At 36.6% G+C, this 23,207-nt stretch overlaps 1 protein-coding gene across 2 annotated transcripts in view; it reads right to left on the minus strand.

Moving 5' to 3' along the window:
* Positions 1-247: 247 nt before the first annotated feature.
* Positions 248-23,207, minus strand: part of LOC117336794 (protein NDNF-like) — a 60,220-nt gene continuing 37,260 nt past the window's right edge. For both annotated transcript variants that reach the window (XM_033897445.1, XM_033897451.1), the window contains 3 exons: positions 19,521-19,724; positions 6,035-6,138; positions 248-3,679 (listed from right to left, as the gene is read on the minus strand). In XM_033897445.1, coding sequence (XP_033753336.1) covers positions 2,382-3,679; positions 6,035-6,138; positions 19,521-19,724 — 1,606 coding nt within the window. In that variant the 3' untranslated portion in view covers positions 248-2,381. The remainder of the gene's footprint in view (positions 3,680-6,034; positions 6,139-19,520; positions 19,725-23,207) is intronic.

Here is a 23,207-nt window from a genome sequence, read left to right on the forward strand (position 1 = left end):
ATGGGTCTAGATTTGCATGGCGAATGTCGTCGATGAAGAAGAAGACGCTTTCCCTTCCAAAGCTCCTGGTCTTATGTTCTTTGTCGTTTTTGAAGGCCATGTTAAGCTATTTTTGTTCGTATTTCGTTTTATCGCTTTGAGTCAGAATTGAGATTTCGTTTGCATGTCGGTATTCTCTTTTTCCCTTCATTATACATAAAAGTGACAAAGAAAAAACAAAAACCAAGTAAAAACAACTCAAACACAATTTCAATTATTTAAACAAATATGAAATTAATTTAATATCAACAGTGGCAATGATGTCTAAACTTAATTAGCATATGTTGACACCATGTGTAAGAAATAAATTAGAATGCTTGATAAATATTTGCAAACACTTTATCGATGATTATCATGTCGATTTCATGACGTGACTGACAAGATCAGTAACTACAGTACACGGGCTCCGTTGGTTCACAGTGTTTAAGCGAACATTTCCTCTGATCCAAAATGCCATTTAAGTTGTCATTTCTCAACCCAATGATCTATCACATAAAATATGGGATGGAAAGGAAAACGAAAATAAGATGTTGATGATTAAGATTGTAAATTATGAAGAAGCTATGACGTGTTCCTTTAACTTTTAACCACATAACAAAATGCGTTTTTTAAATGCTTTCTCTCACTCTGAAAGTAAGTGACTTATGTTCATACACTCAGCATGAATGGTTGTTATGAGATGATAACTTATGAAATAAAGAAAAAATCCTCACTAGGGAACTTATTTCTGATCTTCTCAGTACATATTCAAAGTTTATAAAGGGCGGAGAAAGAGTGGCGGGGCTAGATGTGTGGATGATGGTTTGGAGTAGGAATTGGAACGCGTTTTATGTCATCTATTTTTAACACCATACGTGTAATGTAAGTATAGTATGAATTGTATTTATAAAATAATACTATCATTTATTTGCATTGTAGTATCAAATACATTGTAGTTGTATGTACAGACACAATCTGTTCATACACTGTAGCTATCTAAAATAAATGTAACTCGTGTTTAACAAATATATAAATATATCACTACAATGTATCCTACTACAATGCATATAAACATAGTAAATTTTACGTACATGAAAGCATATATATATATAAAATGAAACTTATTGCATAATGAACACTAGCCAACGGAACACTGTACTACATGCCACTTACCGATACACCCTACCTGATGAAATTTATGAATCAAAATGAAGCATTTACGTGCTTTAGGTATGATGTGTTTTGACAACATTAAATATGGAGAATTTTCTCCGTAACACAGAGTAGGCGGCAATATTCACGGATACACAACATGGTAATTAAGGATTTTAAATAACATCAAGAATGGATTTCATTTACAGTTTTCTTAATGAGCGATAGACGATCAGTGTGGTTAACCTTTGACCCCCGATTGATTGAATAGTAAATTTGGATGTGTTTAAATTGGTGAATGTCTTTATCAGATCATAATATACAACATACATGTATTGCACGCATAAAGAATAATTAGTTATTGTATCGAGTTGAAACAAAATTGAAATAAATGTAACAATATCTGAATATCATAGAGAAATAGAAGTCAGTCTTTCAGAACATGAGCTGGATTAAATCCCACAATTTGTTTAGAACGTGATGTCGTTGAGATTTTGTTGTTGTTTTTGTAAGAAAAGTGTCATACTAGAGATTAAATATATTCCTTATGAACTTCCCTTTATCCTCGCAACAGCTCTCAAACATCAGGGGCTCGGAATGTTACAACCTAACTCGGAAGTGAGGAGATAAAAAGAGTTATCTCCCTTACAAGGAGTAAAGCCCAAACTGAGCAGACGTTACCCAGGATCATGGAGTACTACGTAACAAACCACCATACAGTGACGATGAGCAGACTTTCTATTCCTTTTATGTAATGTGTTTGAATCAAATGATCACCATTTCTTTAGACAGATATATGTATTATGCTGTAGCCATTTTTGTTTTATTTCTTAAACGTTGAGGACCTTCCATGGAAAGCCATACAAACAGCCAATTCATTTTATAGATGGGACAAGTTCGACGAATCAACTGAGGTGTGTTAATATCTGAGAAAATCGATGACAAAGTGTTATGAGGATTGTATTCATCGGCTTGGTCAATATACCCTCGATTGCCCTTTGTATTGTTTCTACTCCCCGCAAGGTTTATTGTGAGTCTGACGGGGAGTGAATTTTTACTCTAGGTAATCTAGGTCAAAACGACATCACAGTGGCACAGTTTGTCCGGAAATACATTCCCGCCTTTTAGTAGCAAAATCACAGATCTCCTTAAGATTGACATTCAGACTACATTTCATATACCTTGCACTCGTCATTCACTCACAGAAAAGCTCAGCATCCCGTTCTTGTCTGAGTAACAACACTTTGGTACGGCAATGAGTGCCGTTTCCGCCGACTAACAAGAATGTCAAATTGGTAGGTTGTATCGGGCTTTAAGCCTGTTATTTCATAGGTCGTAACACCAGTGTTTGTATTCCTATGTCTCCTACTAAATTTTTTACAAATGATTTTTTCACTACTTTTTACAGACGACGTTTTACATGAATCTGTTTTATTTCGCCGCCGTTTTCGTTTGGTGCTGGCGGGTATTTCTTTCTTGTAAAGACAATATGTTTGTCTTTCACCCGCCTCAAGCCAGGCGATTGTCACATTGCTGCATGTGATCTGTTCATCGAACACTAGTATCCGTGTATCGTTTGGTAGATCCGGGTACTGTTGAAACACTTTAGTACTATTGCTTATAAACACACGTACATTCCGTCTTCCTTTCCGTGAATTAGTTATTTTCACAAGATAATCATCCGGTTCCAAATCTCTTAAAGTCATTTTCTTTATATTCCTTATCCTCGTGTTTACGATAGTTTTCCCTCTACGCATTACTTGGAATTTGACCTTTCCTCTGCATGCATGAATGGCAAGAAACACTTTACTAGTAAACGTTGTCAATTTAAACTTGAGACCTTCCTTCTGTTTCGGTCGACTTAACGTTACTTTATTAACTTTGTTAAATTTGAGATTTTTGACTTTTTTCCCTCTCATTGTCTTCAACTCTAATCCCGTATAAGCACTTGTACGGTTCGTATTATTATTGATGACATACACATCAATGTAATACCTTGTATTAGGTTTCGCCCGTGTATAAATATAATTCGTGCGACTTCCAATGCACTTGTACACTATTTGACCACGCTTAGCAGCCTTCACAGGCCTCGCCTTTCTCTCCATCTCTCTAAATCTCTTTTTCTCCTTTGCGAATCCGAAACCAGCGCCTACCGGCGGTTTCATATAACTGTCCCCATATAAATGTGCATTGAGCGAGCAGTGAGTGGGATATGATCTCCCCCTACTGATGGCGACACAATAAGTGATAATATTGTCATAAGGAGTCTCCTCTGGACTTGCCTTCCACGATACGGATATTCGCCTCCGCTGAACCTCGGCACCTTCTACTTTATAGTCTTTAGGAAGCGCTGGGTAGGCAACAGAATTAACTTGTTTTGTTGCAAGGAAATGAACCCTTGTATCGCTAGTGAGGGGCCGTAAAGATATCTTGAAGATTAACTTGCCACTCAATGTGAATGTGTGCTTTCCGGCCCCCGTGTGGTTGTAATAGGGACGTTCTCCTCGGTCTGAAAAGAAAAGAAAATTGTAGAAAATTGTAAACACCAACAATGATAATAAAGATAAGAAAAGAAATGAATACAGAATTTAAAAAATGGTCCAAGATTGATTCAAAAATGAAGACAAAATAATCCTGACTCACAGGGACTTGGCAGGAATTCCCACCCGCGGTCCTTATGTATAAAAGTATGATACTACAATACATTTATGGACCGTAGGTTGTAAATCCGTGCCAAGTCCCTGTGTGTTGATGTGAATATACAACCGTGAATGGAATTGAAAATCAATAATATGAGGGCAAAATATGGAAATATACGAGAAAGCTCAAGACAAACACAGCCATGTGCCTTTGACGCCACACTCCAAGTTAAACCAGGTAAGCACTAAGTAATTAATAAACAGTAGAAGGAAGAACTCTTTCATCGGGATAAGTCGATAAAACGTTCATTGAGATTTGTATAGAGAGTGTGGTCGATGGATCAAAAGACGCTCACTCTTCCGGAACATTCAATGATCTCTGTTTTTCTATGCATTTTCATATATTACCACTGTTTTATCTATTGTACTTTTTGATAACGGTTTAGTTTTCAAGTTCATGTCGACATCCTCTTCTCATTTTTTAAAGGAACATATTTTCCCTTTCGAGTAAAATATGCCGATTTGTCGTTCTTCCACATTGTTTCATGAACATGAATATGCAATTCATGTGCATTGGTGTGTATGATGCATGCGGGTAACCACTAGACAAAGGCCACAAATGTGGTGAATACCGAGACGCTATCAGAACGTAAGTCAAGTTATCGGAAGCCACATGAAACACACTTATGCCCGGGATTACATAAAGCTTTAACAAGCATCGCACTGCCGTCTCAATTACATCGCTTCTGTTGGCAAGGCTAAAATAATCGTTTTAATAGTGAAATTAACCCCCGATTTAAGTGCGTTGATAATCCTTCAAAACTCAGCCACGGTTTTTAAACTCTCTATACACACCAAAGACATCGATTACCATCTTCGTATCCGCGTGGCTTCAACACCCTCACCTTGCAATGCTTGTCTTTTGTTATTTCTTCCCATGAAAGCTACAGCTGATATCGTATTTAAGTTTTCTGTTAAAACTAACCCTTTAACTATTCTGCCAGTAAGGACAGGTTAATCTTATTTAAATTCTCCACAAGTGGGATGGAGGGCAGTCTGATACGTATAAAAGGGCATGAATAAATGTTTGGCAACGTTTACTATTATCGGCTAATAGGCGAGTAAGATCGGCATTCAAAAATAATACCGTTAAATAAGAGCATGTTTTGTGTGTATATATCTGATAAAGAACACACTCCCATCGGGTCAGAACAGTTAACACTACACTGTTTTGGTGCTGCAGTTTCCTCTCAACAAGCCAGCGAGGAAAAGCTTTACTACATCGGCTATACAGTAACGATGACTTCCGCGATGTGGCAAGAGTTCGTCCCAGATCACGACAAGACAAGGCATGCTTTTAATCTTCAACATTGTTGAGATGTGAAACAAATGATTTTAACCACAACGTGCATCCCCGGGGATCATGTTTATAATAACTTAAAATGTGTATTCTCTGACAAAAAACACATGTGAGAAATAAAACGAATGCACTAGTCGAACGCTCCATTCTGGTACAGAGGTGATTTTTTCTCTCTCTCTGTCTCTCTCGTAAACCGGAATTCCCATACAGAAGATATAGTCAAGGCACATTTCACTGAGCTCATTTCTCTTTTGTTAGAGAATGATATCTAAAAGCATACTGTTTATTATTAAAACCATTTGATCGATTTAGTTTTGGATAATAAATGGGACTAGGTTTTACTAGTTAAATGTCCTTTTTTAATAGTTTTGTTCTTTTTGTAAGCAATTAGTTGCCAAAAACATCAAAGACCTTTATAACAGAACATACATACACTGTGTACAAAGTGGAATAGCACAAGCCGAACACCAAGCCCAGCGGATAAAAACCAAATTGTACCGTCTGACACGTCCAATTCTCTAACGCGTATACTGACAGAGGAATTCGCCATATGCCTTTCACAGAAATGATTACGGAGAAACTAAACTAACTAATGTTAATAAATGGTCTGTTTAGTTAGAAGCTATCCACCACGTGTATCTTGTGTCCAGAGCTCGTTAGCGAGTAAGAAAGACGACAAGGGTTCCTTCTTACTCATAAGATAGAAATAAACATATGCGATTAATATTTCGGATTGTTCTTGCCGAAGGTTTTTTCTCCTTCCACAAATACGTGCAAAATAACTTTACAACAAACCGATATTGCAGTATTTTGTGGCATTTAGATATATAGGCATTATGCGGTAATGGTGTATTTGTGTACTTACCACTTTTGTTAAATGTTGAATAGGTGACGTTCCATTCTAACGCTGATGCACACGGGATGACGCTAATACTCACTGGTGTTTCATCATCTGGCAGGAAAAACACACTGCAATGAAACATAGAGGTAAATCATTGAGTTCAACACAGTACAACAATTCATGCTTCTACAAATAATACGAAAATAATGGCTTCATACAATTGTTTATATGAAGGAATCTAACGCTGACATAATAAGTTACAACAAACAATTTAATACGAAAGATAAACAAATCTTGTTGAAAATAACATTAAGAAATCTCGCTACAACCAACGTCATAACTATGTATACATATATATATGTAAACCCATACTTCTTTTAGTTCATTTGATTCAGCAATACATGGACATGGTGTATAGTCTGACACAAACTTCAAAAACAACTGTTGCATTCAACGAAACTCGCTATAACCAACAAATCTCGCTTTAGTCAAAATCTAGACCTCCGTTGTTTGCAAAAACCTTTCTTTTCACAATAATTAAAAAAAAAAAAAAAAAAAAAATCGGCGAAAATTCGCTACAGAAAACATCATATAACATCGACAAATCTCGCTTCAGCCATCGAAACAAACAATGTAACACCAACAAATCCTGGTACAACTCGCGCCGTAACACCAACAAGCCTCAAAGCCATCACAGACTGACAAGCTATGTAACAATAAATGAAATTAATCAATGTCGTAACAGATACTCTTATGCTTGCATTTAGACTGCAATGTCGAAATGACACACACCAAAGGGAATGTCGTCTGGGGGGAATATAAGTATGATTGAGACAAGGAAGCATGGTAAAAAGGCATTACTGAGCTTGGCATCACGGTAAAGCAGACAAATGAGGTTACCCACACTGTAGTGTATAAATAGCTAAAATAACAAGAAGAAATTCAACAGGAGTGTAAAAAATGACATACACCAGCGCAAATAGCTGATGATCATATGATACCGTTCACCATTTTGTAGTTCTGCCTGGCTAAGCCTATTTCGTGGACAACACAATTTCATAGCTACGGAGAAATGGGGAAGGACCAATTAAAGTCGAACATAAACCCGGCAGATCTTCTTTGTTTCAAGTGCCTTTGGGGAATACAGATAAAACTGTTTGTAAGAGCCTGGGTCTTCAGCGCATAACCTGTCTCCGAAGTCAAGTAGCCGTCAGTGCTCCTTAGAATAAGTATCCACTGGTGCAATATGAAAGGTTTTGGGCGTCTCGTTTGTCTGTTCTGCACTACAAGGTTTGTACAATTTGGAGAGCATTTATCCAATTCCAGACAAAACACCTTCTCTGGGCAGACTCGTAAAATTGCGCTTCAAACGAATGCATAGAATTTGACCCTTCTTGCCATTGGCGATTGGCCATACTTAGTAGTACACGTTGTTCCTCTTACGATCGGCGGATGTTTTATAGATGTAATGATGACATATGAGGAGAGTGATAAACATTGGCTAGATAGACCTGTTTTCGACCAATGAGCGGTTCTCATGCACACCGTGAAGTTTGAGAGAGATATATATATATATATATATATATATATAGAGAGAGAGAGAGAGGACGTTTGATTTGAATATGGTATCCGATATAGACCCGAACCTTTATGTCAGTTCTGAGCCATTGTGTTAATTACCACATTCACACCGATGTTAAATAGTTTCGAATAAATGATAGTTTACAAATGCAAATAATTAGAGATAGTTCAAGAATTAAATTATATAATTGAAACGATGAATATTCCGATCAGAATAATCTTTTTCTAGATTATTTTTACGCGAACACAAACGTCATCATATCCATGGATGCCAACTTCTTTCATGCTTGTTTGTCAGGTGGATTAATGTTCAAGTGATGTGCTAACCATCCATTTCGGATTTTATCATTAGAGTGCCAGCAACTGTGCAGTATGGAGTTAAAATACGAAGGGCCATCATGATCATTATTAGAACATATCTTAGTATTTGTATATATCTTATAAGTACTGAGGGTAGATCTCTTATTGAATACTTATTGAGCGAAGCACGAAATACAGACAGCTACACGTATAAAATGTAGCAGGCTACTAATATTGTGAGACTATGGAACAGAGCATTTATAAATCTAACCAAACACTCTCTTGACACCACACCACCCTTGCACCCCCCCCCCCCCCCCCTACCTTTCCATATTCTACCCCCGAGATCTGACCACTGAATATAAGGTCTTAATGGCAACGAAGCAGACATACTCTAAGTCTGGGTGGCCATTCAGCACACGAATGCAAGCAATAAGGTCACGCCTGGGAGTTATGCATGATGCCGATTAGCAATGCAAAGGTGCAACACATCTTTGTACAGCCGAGAAGTTTACCAGGTGTACCGTTGCAGGGTCACAGGACAGCATACCTGCAACCGGAAATGAAGTAAACCACATGTCTGTAATTCGTCATGCGCCGTTACTGAGCCCGCTGTCGTACCCGTTTGTGGAGGTAGATGGATGCACACTACGGCCCATTAGACTCACCACACGGACAGTGTGCAGCCTGTGCCACATTCCTCACTAACCTACACGCTAATGTGCTACTTGGTGGTATTTAGGAAGAACCCATGTAAAACACTTGCCTTATAATCTAAGATAACTTAATCACTGCGATATAGACATGGTCTGTTATTTTCATTGGTGCTACCACCGAATGCGATTTCAACGACTTCTATCTGTTAAAGTTGCAATCACATGGTTACACCAGTCCTCATTATTCGCCTCTGAATAAGGCAAACTATTCCTTGAAATATCATAAGTTAAGTAATTAATGGAAACTATCCCTTAACATATTATAACTTTAGTAATTAATGGAAACTATTCTTTAAAATATTATAACTTCAATAATTAATGGAAACTAGCACTTATAATATTATAACATAAGTAATTAATGGAAGCTATCCCTATAATATCATAACTTAAGTAATTAATGGAAACTACCCTTAAAATATTATAACTTAAGTAATAAATGGAAACTATCCCTTAAAATATCATAACTTAAGTAATTAATGGAAACTCTCCCTTAAAATGTTATAACTTAAGTAATTAATGGAAACTATCCCTTAACATATCATAACTTAAGTAATTAATGGAAACTTTCCCTTAAAATGTTATAACTTAAGACTTACAAACGTGACAGACGTTACGATGGCAAAATATAGAGGTTTATGTTAAAAAACCCCCAGAAAAGGTAGATAGGTAGAAATGTTTTACTAGAATGAAGGCATGATTATTTTTCATAACATACTGGTAAAATACAAAAAAAAATACTGATTATACATGTATGAACACAAAATCCAACTATTTTCAATTTTAATATTAAACCAAATTTATTTATTAACATTTTGAATTGCATCATTATTCTGTCTTTTGAATTGCATTATTTAATTATATTTCCTATTTCCATTGACATTTACTTTGACTTTCTATACTTTAATCACGTCATTTAATTGTTTCTTAATCGAAACATCTTGTATTGTTAAAATAAATCTATTGTTTAAAGAGCTATTTTACACAAATGGAATGAAAAAAAGAACAAATAAAAAACCTTTTAAAGGTACAAGAAGTATTTACTTATGTTCTTATTGAAATCAAATATACACTTTAATTTACGATATAAACAAACAGCTCTGAATGCTTTTTAACAGGTTTTCGAATTAAATCAAATCGACAGGAACAAAAAAATAGCCAACAGAAAACATAAATGAAAGCGTACACAACTGAGTCTATGATCCTTAATTCCCGAAGCGCTATATTCAGGCGGTCGTATTTTATACTGACCAAGGATATTTACACCAATTTTGATGCTGACTGTAGTTTTAATGTCATTAGAAAGTTTTATAAACTGGTACAGATCAGCAAGAAATTTTGCAACTTGTGTGGAGTACCCTTTCAATATCAATTAATTATTTTCTTGGAATGCATCAATTTACATTTTTAAGATAGCTCCATTATAACGTATTTTGCATTAATTTAATTTGATGTGATCTGATTTTCTTACATAATTGTTCTCTTCAGCTACATTTGTTTATCTTAAATTGTACCATTTTACCTAATCATTAAATTACTTAATACTTTTGATAACTCGTATTTCTAATATGTACATACTTAAGATTATTTAATAAATCTTGACTGAAACATTAAGTCTTTGATGTTTGTTAGTAAGTAATCTATCAGCATTACAAAAACTAACGAGTTGCTGATGATATAATGTTTTTCTTACGTAGAGGGCAATTCGTGAATTTCTTAACCACTGCCGATAAAATTGACATTAAAAGTTGGCCACCTGTAATTTTAATTAAACCGAAACAATAAACATGGCCCAGGTGTTACCACGAACTTAGCTAGGTTTGTTGATAGCGTATGCTGTGCACAGATAAATGCGGGTACAGCTACCACATTCACGATGTAATGAACACGAAATGTATATGTAGTTAACAGTCGATTCCGCTCATAATAATGTAGGTTGGATGGAATGTGGAGTTTTTCATTATCCAGTAATCATGTGATACAAACGTAATGCGAGCCGTCACCAGAGGGTGTGTGTACTATAGGTCCAGTTTCAGAGAAGACCACTGCCTGTCACGAGACCGTAGAGGTCTGTAGGTCCACGGACAGCGCCACCTACCATGACCAAGGTGGTACTAGAACACGCACTATAGCATGTGAAACAATTCACACTCACTGACCCAAACTATATACCTGAGAAATGGAAGCCGGTCAGGAGCGTTGCGTTCGTGAGGAAAGGGCATACGTTGTATACTCGAATGGAAAACAACAATATACATTTTCGCACTCAGACATATGTACATCCAATTTTAATAAGATCGCTCCCTAAGCACATATCAGATGAGTTGTCTCGTCTGCATTAGGATCGTTCACGCCATCCGCGGTCTACTGATAAACAATGTATTTGCCTACCCCGCTTGAGGCTGTATCCAGCCATCATCTACTCTCATGGTAGGGTAGATGTCAAAGCGCCCATAAAGCGTCTAATACAGGTTATATATACGTACAAAGGTTTTCCAAATGCCAAAGATCCATAGTATTAAACCATCAGTAATAATCTGAATCAATGTAATTCGTAAATGAGCAAAGACTTCTGACTTATCCAATTAAACTTATTGACGTGGAGTCCACGAATATTGGAATTCAAACTTAGTAATATTCCACAAAAATGTTACAAAGACGCCAAACCAAACTTCATAAATCATCATCCGTCACAATCAAAGGTAGTCAAAGATTGCGTATGTCTGTTCATTTTCATTTAAAACATAAACCTGGTACAAATTGAAGGCCACATGGCATATTTATAATTAGATTCGGTGATGGTCACAGAGTAAGTACGTCAAAGCTTTAACATAAATTGGATATGCTAAGTTGTTTCATTCGGGTATACAGACATATGTTGATATTCCACAAGTAATGACAGAGAATAAACGTATGGCCATGTACGAATTTAACCAACAAGCGAAAATATAACATACGCACATTCCTAAGGAATTCCAATGTCACGTTACGTGAACATTATCAAATGTGATGCATTCCTTTGGAGTTTTGATGAGTTCCATTTTGTAATGTTGCTTAGTGAATAAAACTAGGGAAACCCAAGGACAGCAAATAAGACGGGGTATGGTTAGTATAATTAACGATATCACTAGGAACTTCTCATTATCTGATAGCTACATTGGGTAGGTAATTGTGTATAATTACAGATGGTAAAACAATATATATTGCTGGCAGTGAATTATCAATCCAACTAGCGAAACATCAGTTCAGCTGGTGATGGAAGATCAGTATAGCTGGTGATGAAACATCAGTACAGCTGGTGATGAAACATCAGTACAGCTGTGATGAAACATCAGTAGAGCTGCGATGAAACATCAGTACAATTGGTGATGAAACATAGGTACAGATGGTGATGAAACATCAGTACAGTTGTTGATGAAACATCAGTAGAGCTACGATGAAACATCAGTACAGGTGTGATGAAACATCAGTAGAGCTGCGATGAAACATCAGTACAATTGGTGATGAAACATAGGTACAGATGGTGATGAAACATAGGTACAGATGGTGATGAAACATCAGTAAATCTGTGATGAAACATCAGTACAGCTGATGATGGAACATCAGTACAGCTGGTGTTAGAACATAGGTACAGATGCTGATCAAACATCAGTACTGATGGTGATGGAACATCTCTTCGGCTACGTTGGTAATGCACAATCAATGCAACTGTTTTTGAATGAAAATTGATCAGATCGGTTTTTCCTATAAAGATGAACGAATATTTCTTGTTCTGTATATCCCTTTAAAAACCAATACGAAATTAATAGCATGACTTACTACAAGAAAGAGTACATTGATAGTCTTTCCTATAAGAGAAATTTCAGAAGACTACAAACTATTCATGTTGGGAAAAGGTTTCTGATTTTGAGTTTGCTTAATTTGCTCAAAAACACAAATGGGCACAAAACAAATTACCAAACTCCATGAACAGGAGAAATCTGGGACAAACGCCTCAACACAAGTGGCATCAAGTGTTATTCCTATCAAGTTAAGGTTAATGTGACGACTTTATTTGATAATAGAAAGTCTTTGTTATCATTTAAATATTACATTTAACGGATGTCAAGGTTTCGTTTTAATCTGCAGTTTTCTTAACAGCTGATTCGGAATGCAATTTCACAACTAGTTTGCAAATTGTGTGCGCTTGATGTGATAGGCTTGCTGGCTAAACTAATGTTAAGTAGAGAGAAAATGATAAAAAAGAAAGCATGTGCTGACTGTCTGCTTCGCATGGTTAACTCCCGATGGAAGTGAACCCGTTACTCTGATGCTTCCAAATAACAATATATAAAACACGCTCAAGTATCACATGCACAAAACCCTGCAAAGCCAATAGCCCCAGCACATTGGGAATTTCATGATAACGTAAATGGGACAATACACTTGAAAGGTTACTTCAATTACTCGTGTTGTAAGTTGATAGGGGGACCGCCATGTACATTGTAATATGGGGTATATAAAACGTAACAACCGACAGGGGGAGCTAGTATCGGGCATATATCCGGTAGGGGGAGCTGGTATCGGGCACACATCCGGCGGTGGAGGATGTACATGGATATATTTATACTATTAGACGTACATCTCCTTTGTTTTAACACTTTAATTCGGTTTAAATAATGAAACTCATAATTGGGAAAAGATATCCTATATTCACTGCATCGCAAACGGGTCACAGTCAATTTGAAACGTGACGTTATCCATTAGCGATGACGTCATGATGATAGGATATAAGCAGAGTGGTTATTGTCTAGTATTACATCTCACCCAATTCGACCCAGTACGAACTGTTTCGGATCAGAATAGGAGTGCGTATCTGGAAATTGTACAAGAAAGAATCTATTTATAAAGTGTGACGAATACCTCTTTTTTAGATGTCAAAACATTTTACATCAATATATAAACTATAACAAACATTTGTAATAAAATAATTGGAACAAAATCAACAAGAATTTATTTAATATCTTTCGAAGCAGTAAACAAAACAGTTAAGTAAAATCATATCTATAACATTCTATTGTAACTACCAATGATTAGATGCAATTTTCATGATAATAGTATAATAATCAACTGTACAAATAGTGAGACAAATAAACATTTAGTACGGCAATAAATGAAACAAATTCTTTGCTAAACAAAAGGGATTTTAATTCCCTATTAAGAAAAATAGCCTGTATATTATCAGGTAAGGTAGTTCAGGAATCTACTGACCTCAACGGCTTTAGCGTACGTGCAAAATTACAGTACATCTGCTTTACATAAAATGTATTATCAGTGCCCCAATCAGAATCAGAATCTACATAAACTTTAAGAGACACAACAAGTCTTACCCCCATGTAAGGAAGTAGAGCAATTTTCACAGTGGCTTATTGATATACAACATGAAGGTAATACTTGTCTATGTGGTGACAATTGTGTACGCTTAGTCTCTTGGACGGCAGTGATTGTTTAATTAATAATCTCGCCCGTTTATCTATAACAGATAAATGCTATATTACAATATCTATGTATCTCTACAGCTGATAAGGTTTGATTTGTGTGGTATACGGGGTAAATGAGTGAACCGAGAAATAACACGTGTGCACCGGCTTGATTCAGTATACTTGTGTACCAATAGGCATGTCTCACAGCCTGTTCATACATATTACTCAGCTAAATTTGGAAATAAAATTTGCAAAATCATTTGACTACCGGGTATTGACAGAGCCGTAATCAAGAAACAACAGTCACGCATGACTGATGAGACTTTTTGTACCCCCAAGCTTAACACTGGCACAAGGCTAATGTGGCGTTAACACATTCAATAATAGAATGTGTACATTATTCCAGAGATTATCTAAATTCCAGCGATAATAAAACAGGTCGGTATTACGTGATCTATCGTCAGCATAGCCACGAGTTGGCCGTGTCAGAGATGTTTTTAGTAAAATTTACGAAACAATTTAATAATATCACGAAGATCATATTTTGGACACTGTATAGGGGTATCCAAGAGACTAATGTCTATCATACATAATTGTACAGCCCATAACTTGGAGGCCTCTAATGTGGATCTGTGATAACTGTAATTTAAACTGCGTGCATCCAGTTCAATCAGTGATTAATAAATAGTATATCACTCCCTCTGATAAAACATGTCGAAAACATGGATATTTTATACAGATAATATGTTTAATGTAGCTGGTCACACCCTTACTAATGCATGGGAAATTTGAACCAAAAAATATACTCGCATTTTTGGAATTTATGAGAAAATTAAATGATCCAATGTTATTTCTGGGTTATAGAATACAGCCTTATGTGAGGAAATGAGAGATATGAATTATCAAACATAAGACCAGATACTTGTATGACATGAATACCACATAAAAATAAATAAACCACTGTTAATCAAAGTATATATAGATATTTTAGTATCGTTTAAGATGATAAAATACATAATTATACTTTAATTATACAAGAATATCATTTGATAGTTTTTGGAAATCTTGTCATTTCATAACATTTTGTCAATGTATTGGTTGATTGCACATCATAATAATTATTTTTTCTTTGTTTTCATGGTAAATACTCAAATGTGATTGGTCGAAAAATTCTTTTCATTCTTCTATGAAAGAAATTCTGAGAATGGCGCGAAAAATGTGACGTCACAATACGACAATTGACGTTGTGTATTGATTTGAGAAAAAGAATCCCATTTTCTCGCGTAGCGGATTCTTACAGAAGTTTGCAAACAAAATTTGTTTCATACCCCGATGAAACTAAAAAAAAATGACATCAATGCTTAAATGTAAATGTAGGAGTAACGCTCATCGTAGTATGACGTCATGGTTATATTAACTTAGAAATATTTATTTTCAGAAACACTCAATCGAAGGATTATTATGCTGTATAATGCTATACCTATGAGCAAAATATGTATGCTAAAACCTTGATATAGTCATTAAGTTACCACAAATAGTGCATGTATCGGTATCAAGCGACTTCCACGCTGATGTTCATTAGTAAATTCTACACACAATAATAATATAATGCAACATAATTTTTGTTTTAAATGTAACTAACACATAATATGAAAAAATGTCTGTCTATTCATTTGTTTAGCTATATCTATATTTCTTTACAAAGCACAGTAAATGAAAAGCTGTGCTTCTCTCACTTTGAATACAATATACCGAATTGGCAGGCGGAGTACTTGCCAGCGACACGTCGAATTGGTTTGTTGGCCGAAATTATGTAATTCATCTTACAGGATGACGTTTAAATGTCTATTTGAACAAAAATACCACACACCACCTGTACATCGAGGGCCTATTTGTTCTCCACTAAATGTTGTTATCAAACAGATCTACAGATACCAACGTTTCAGACAACGCTAGACATTTTTTCACGTCATCGGCACAAACCTGCACTACACCAAGAGGTGTTGACATCTATCTCAATTATGAGAAGTGGATGTCACTAGGTACGGCGTTATCAATCTAGAAGTCACTTTTCAATTTTGTCTCTCATCAGATCCCCTTTACGACCCTATAAACAATGACATGACTGCCTATATATACAATGTAAACTTTAAACAGTGACACGTTATGCGAGCACTTAGGAAAACCGACTTAAAAGTACAGTCTAACCTAACCGATTTGAGGAATTTACCTGTAGCGTCAAATTGTTGATGACAAATTAAAAAACAAAGTTGCAGATAGCTTTGTTATTTAAAAAAAAAAAAAAAAGTCTGGATCCATCTGTTTTTATGAACAATTGATTTTAACGCCTATCCTACCAAAACGAAAATACAACGTCATAGAAGCATTATACAAACATATAATGGACCGAGATTTAGTTACACGAAGGAACATTATTACATCTTTTGTACACAAACTTGACCCCTATGGATTGGTACAGTGAGCAATTATGATGCATCGTATTTTAATTTATATTATACAAATGATTGAAATGAAATAAAGTTGATGTGATTTGTCGTCAAGAGCTCAGATTTCTATGCGAGAGAGTAGTGTAACAATGGCCTTAACCATCCTCTCACCACAGGGGCTCGGTGTGAATGTAGGCTAAACCGATCAGATTCCATGGAGTTAGGGTCTCGGGACTTTCTCATCAAACGACATATCGTGTTGCAAGTAAAGTATACACACGGTGACGTAGTCTGTGGGACACTTATCGACGCATCATTGGAGAGGCTGTACTCGACCAGGCGCTACATTCAGGCTTCCAAACGACACACAGGCAGGCCTACACACTGGAGTTCGAATGACACAGACGAGCGTCATTTGACCATTCGCTATACAAAGGCGTGCAAACAATAAGCACGCGATAGACACTCATTTAAGTGATAACACTGGACCTCTAAGTCATTACACAAAAATGGCTTACACACAAGCGTTGGAACGATAGGAAGTATACCGACTATGGATAGACAATAAAAAGACATACCTTTGGCATTCAAAAGATATGTTGTAACAGACCAGGCGCTACAAATCATTCAAATGAGATGTTGTACTAGTCAGAGAGCCGTGGTGGTGATAGGGTGCTGGGAGGGGGTAGATCCAATAGAAATGTTCAAATTAATCACACGAACGCAAACGAGAGTGCTACCCGACGTGGCACTTAACAAGGTTTGGTTTAGTATTGCTTAGCATCCTATCAACAGTTGTGGTCATTGAAGCCTCACCTGTTTACGAAATAGTGCTACCTCACTGAAACATACTGCCGAAGACATCCACCCGGTCACATTTTACCGAAATTTGACGAACAAGTCGTCTAACTCAGAGTCGCCTCTTAAAAGAATGACGCAATGGGGCAGCAGCTGAAATTCTTACTCCCTACCTGAAGGGAGTCCGAATGGCTCATTGGCAATAACACAAGTCTGCACCAGTCTGCACACTGACATTGAAAAGAGAGGTTGTGCCCTATCACATGCTACATACAGGCAATCGGATGAGAGGTTGTACCCGAAAATGCGCTATATATAAACCTTTCAAAGGATGTTGTCAGAGCAAGAGCGACAGATGCACTCAAATCTATAGCGGGTGCAGTAAAAACCAGTCCAAGATTTTAAATGTTAAGAAAGAAATGATGGAAATGGTGAAACGCTGATACAGCCTTTGATACTGAGGCATTGATAGTATTTCATTGACGTTTTTAAAATCTCAACATAATAATGCAGATGGCGTATGGAACATTGGATCATATAACACTTTTGTACGTCATTCTGTTAAAGACAGTTATCTCAGATTAATCTGACAACTCAACAATTACCAGCGACACACTATACAAACAATGATAATAACAACATATCTTCTGCAATGTTTTCGTAACAGCAACATGAAAACAATAAATCTAAAAGCCCAATTGTTCATTAACAGTTCCTAAAATAATCCAATTTAGTTTTATATGATATCGACGTTAAAATGCAATTAACAACATCATACAATACACATAAACATTTCTAATGGAAATCAATATGAAATTACTCGATCTTATTTCTAACAACTGTTACAGAAATGATATCAAGAACATTTTGAAACCATTTAAACAAGAATACTGGGTATTACTAAAACAATTCAAGTCCCCTACCGGTCCCCCGCTAAAAATAGTTACAGTGAACTTGACCGGAAAACCCTGAAACTTGAACTTGATCTGTAGCTACTCATGCTGAAATTCCATACCAGCTTTCATCAACAAAACCTTGGAGCATTACTGAGAAAAGTGCGGACAACTGAATGGACGGACGGACGGATAGACAGACATACAGACAGACGGACGGACAGAGAGGAAACCTATAGTCCCCCAGCTTCATTGGTAGGGGACTAATGATCAAAAGGGACAAAGACAAGTCCAGAGAAACAATGTAATATTTATATGTTCACGACTGTTGCTTTACACTAAAGAATCAGAATCAGAGATTAAGATGTAAGAGATGCAAAACCCTGAAACCTATAAAAGTACAGTCAGTTTGTGTATATATCGAGATAAACAATAACCCATTGTGTTCTTTTTGTTTAAAGACATGACACATCCTACAAAGGCCATATCATATCGTCAAAAGAAATGATAAGGAATGAAAACATTCAATCAAAAGAAAACAATGCTCTGTTTTGTCTTACAAACATCACAGGACATGAACAATACAATAGTCTATTACAGCAACATTTTTTAGAATACACTTATTTAACCTATATGGGAATGAATAGAAGCAGGTGTAGGATGATGCTTGGATTTAATTTGACCAAATGGGTGAAGCCCCTAGAGGATGTATACTCTCGTTCGTCAGTGTACCTATTTGGCACGGTGACGGGCTTTGTCGTGCGCATTGTCTGGGTTTTAAAACCAACTCATGGCGTCTAGAGCTTCAAGCACCTGCATAAGCCGTATTCCAGATAAAAATGGCGATAGTGTATAAAAACAGGTGATGTGGCTTTACATTAAATTTTAAGTTGTCGTAAGAACAATCAAAACGTCACACACACATACACACATACACTTGATCGAGAACCGAAGTTATACCACACTAACAAACGCACTGGGGATCTTAAAATACCGTGCAATGGATATGCTGCCATTGAAAATAAACATTGAAAATGTTAGATGCCTGCATAAAGGGATTGACTTGGACAAGTCTCAATTAGCGCTTCATTTCTAAATAAAAACCTTTATTTACACTGAGAACACGACGTACGGACAGCAGGTAATATGACGTACTGATGTGAGAGATAATGTCAAATGACCTCAATACTCGGGTGGACACAGGGTTAACATCCTTCCATCCTTCCTACCATATAATATGGTCACCCGATATATTATGGTCACCCGACACCGTTTGTTATCATTTACCATAAAACGTAATAAACATTGCTACGTACCTTTCTATCTCGTTTCTGAATAAATAGGCAGTGACTTCGTTATCCTCGGGTATAACCTTCGTATCATAAAATACGTCGGGTACGGGCCATTCGGAGGCGACGCCCCTTCGCACGTGCAGCAGGATCACAAGGAGGATGATGAGTTCGGTGAGTAGTCCAGTACAGCAGCCATTTGAAGGTTCGAGCGGTCGTACCATGGTGAACCTGCAACAGGACCATTGGGGCTGTAGTAAGGCACACGTGCCACTTAGCGTAGGACTTGTACAAGATGTATCGCCTTATAATTTAAGAAATAGGACTAACTTAAAAGTCCCCAGGATATAAAGCTGATGGATTAACACTAGAAGGGTTTATAGGCCCGAAGCTTGCATAGGGTAACTTGGAATACCTACCTGAACTATCCTCTTTACTTTATCATATTTGCCAGTGTGACTGTAAGTAATTACAGATAGTTAAGTAAGATACATGAGAGACGATTTTTCGTGCAGCAAAAGTTTACATATCTGTGCCAGCAAGGCTTACTGTGTTTATTTCTTACCGGGTCCTAGTGTACGGGGGAAGCAGTTGTGTATATTATCCGTGGAACACCAAGCCACGTATCCCCCTCTCGACGCTGCTATATACCAGCCTCACCAACTTCCAATTTTAACATTGAAAATTGGAACTCAATCATCAGCACCACGAATTTAGAATATATTTATAAACATTGAAATCACGATTGGTTCAAATGTATTTGTGGGGTATCTTTAAATTCGACTTGTGCTGTGTGAGGCTGATTGTAGGCATAGCGATCAGTCGGAATTGATCTCTTTAGTAAATGGACTGTAAAAGACGTCCCGTAACTAACATATTGCTACACTAAATTGTAAATTAAACCACTCGTGTTTGTGCACGTGTGTGGTCAACAATACAACGCGCGTGTATAGATGGCCCGACAGCAGGGCTGAAACCGAGGATGAAATCTTCGTCGTTCTCGGCAGCCTTCCATATTTTAACGAGGAAATGCACCTGGTCCTTGTAGAATAGAGAAATGAGTATCTCCGCCGTACCGTGGAAACTAACACGGACAGAATGAAATAAATATATTTGATATTTATAAAGTACATAATCGTTTATATTGACACGAATTATCAAAAATAGATATCAACTTAATTATAAAACATGAAAAAAAGAAAAAAAGAAAAGAAAAAAGAAAAAAAAAGAGACAGAAACCCTTAGAATTAGGATAACCAACTTCAAAAACTGGAGTTTTATATCCACAGCGCAAGTGCTTAATGTACAGATAGGGCATTACCTTAAACTTTTGCAATCTGAATCTACGACTTAGCAACGAATCATTATGGCTCAAAGTCAAACAATATGGAAATGGAATATTTCTTGGATATGGTTGCCCATTTAATTGAGTCCATGGACGTAACACTGATACCAGTAGTTAGGTGTCGGGAAGCTTGTGAGGGGAGTTATCTCTGGTCCTGACACGGGATCCACGTCTGTACGGCTGACGAGAAGCCTACTACCTAATGGGGCGGGGGTTCCCTCCTTCTTATCACACATCTAAAAATAAGGCAGGTGATAACGCCAGTAGACGATAAGTAGAAATTGTTCCTAAGCTTTCATTAAGATGGCAAGGAAATAGAAAATAAAAAAGTATAGCAGATAAAAACCAATAGACAACTGAGGCTAGACTTGTAGACAGGTTTCGTCTGTGTGGACCGGTGCCATGAGTCCCCTATATTAACTTGACCTTGTTTTGAGATTATAAGCGATGCCTTTGGGTTAATTCACTATTATTTCTCTCCCCAAAAACTCCTAAACGACCCTGCTATGATATGAGTTTGGTTTTCATTATAGGCCATCCACAAAGACCGCGCTAATGGGCCCTGCTAGTGGCTCCGTCAACACTTCCGCGCAACTGGCTTGGTCCTTCTGAAGATGTGATAGAACCAACCCCCAAAATATATATGTATTCGTACATCAGTTTGAAATAAAGAAAACAAATATAGAAAATAATTTCAGTTATGCGTTTTACAAACTTTATATTGCATGCATGCCGTCGTAGAAATGATGATATATAGACATAGTTCCAACGCATGCGTTCCAGAAGAGATCGTCTTCAAATTAGAGCAATTTTGATCCTATGTTAGAGAGTCTTACTTTGTCTTTAGGTAAAGAGACGAGGGCGTGTCCCCACTTTAGCGAAACCACGATGTACTTCATACCGGTAATAAACTAAGAAAGCATGTTACCTCCTCTTGTATACAGATCCTCATCAACTAGAATCCCTTTTATTAACGTTTATTTTTTTTATATAAATGTTTCAATTGCACTGCCTAATGCATCATAAACGTTAATTTAACTGTAGTCTCTGCGACTGGAAAAATATGTTACCGAAATGCTTTGTGTGGGAACTACGGGTGTTTGGAGTTTATAGGAAAGTGTTTTGTTTAGTAAAAATGTAAGAGGATGTATGAAGTTAAGAATTAAAGGACAACACTCGGTGATTTAAACATGACCCGACATTACAGGGTACACATGATTCCATGTGAAACTCCGAACAAACACAAGGGTTGCATGTGATTAAAGACATAACCCCAAACAACAATGCAGGGCATCTACGACATGCTAACATTGAAGGAAAGACATGATGACCCAGTGGGGGAAAATCCACATAAATTTAAGAGTAACCCATGATGGTTAAGAGAAACCCTCGGTACTAATGGCAACGCATAAGGATTTAGAGAATCACCCTGGTACTAATGGCAACGCATGGGGATTTGGAGAAACCCCAGTACCAACGAAAACGACTGATGATTTGGAGAAGCTCCAGAACTATTGCAAGGCGTGAGGATTTAGAAAAAACCCTCGTACTAATGGCAATGCATGAGGATTTAGAGAAACCCTCAGTATTAATGAGAACGTATGAAGATTAAGAGCAAACCCAGCATAAAAGCAACGCAAGAGGATTCAGAGAAACACTTGTACTAAAATTAAAGCATGATGAATCAGGGAAACCCCAGTAAGGAGCAACCCCAGTACTAAAAGCAACGCATGAGGATTTAGAGAAACAACCCCGCTTAAGATAACCCTGGGATATTAAGAGATATTCATAAAACAATATTCAAAATTGTCCGAAAATTACATGGAATACAATATTCGAAAACGTAAATTCACGAAAAAATATTTGATCCTGAAATACACGCAGATGGCAACATAATGAAGTAAATATCTGATAAAAATAAAAAAAAAAAACAATAAAAAAAAACCCCAAAAGCACACACCGCAATTAAAGACATGTCAAGCAGAATGGGAAACAACATTGATTCCTTCGACACCAGTGCTGTCATGCAAAGATAACAGCACTGTTATGCAAGGATAAAACATTAAATAAAAATCATAAGCATACATATTTCAGGAAAAAATCAGACTGGATTAAAAATCTATGTGATATGAAAAGTTAAGTGTAATAAATGTCTAAGAGATAGATTAAAACATCAACGTAGCATATGTATAATATATTTACTTCTTTATTCCATATGATTTTATGTCAAATTTCATCTTAAATCTGAATTTTTAAGAGAAAAAATATGACATTTTTATGCATTGATTATGAAAATAAATCAGCCGTTGGTCAATAAAAGTGTCATATTGTACATCCTATCATGGAAAGACATGTTACAAATCCTGTCT

The sequence above is a fragment of the Pecten maximus genome, chromosome 1 (genome assembly GCF_902652985.1).
Source record: "Pecten maximus chromosome 1, xPecMax1.1, whole genome shotgun sequence".
NCBI classification, from domain to species: Eukaryota; Metazoa; Mollusca; class Bivalvia; order Pectinida; family Pectinidae; genus Pecten; species Pecten maximus.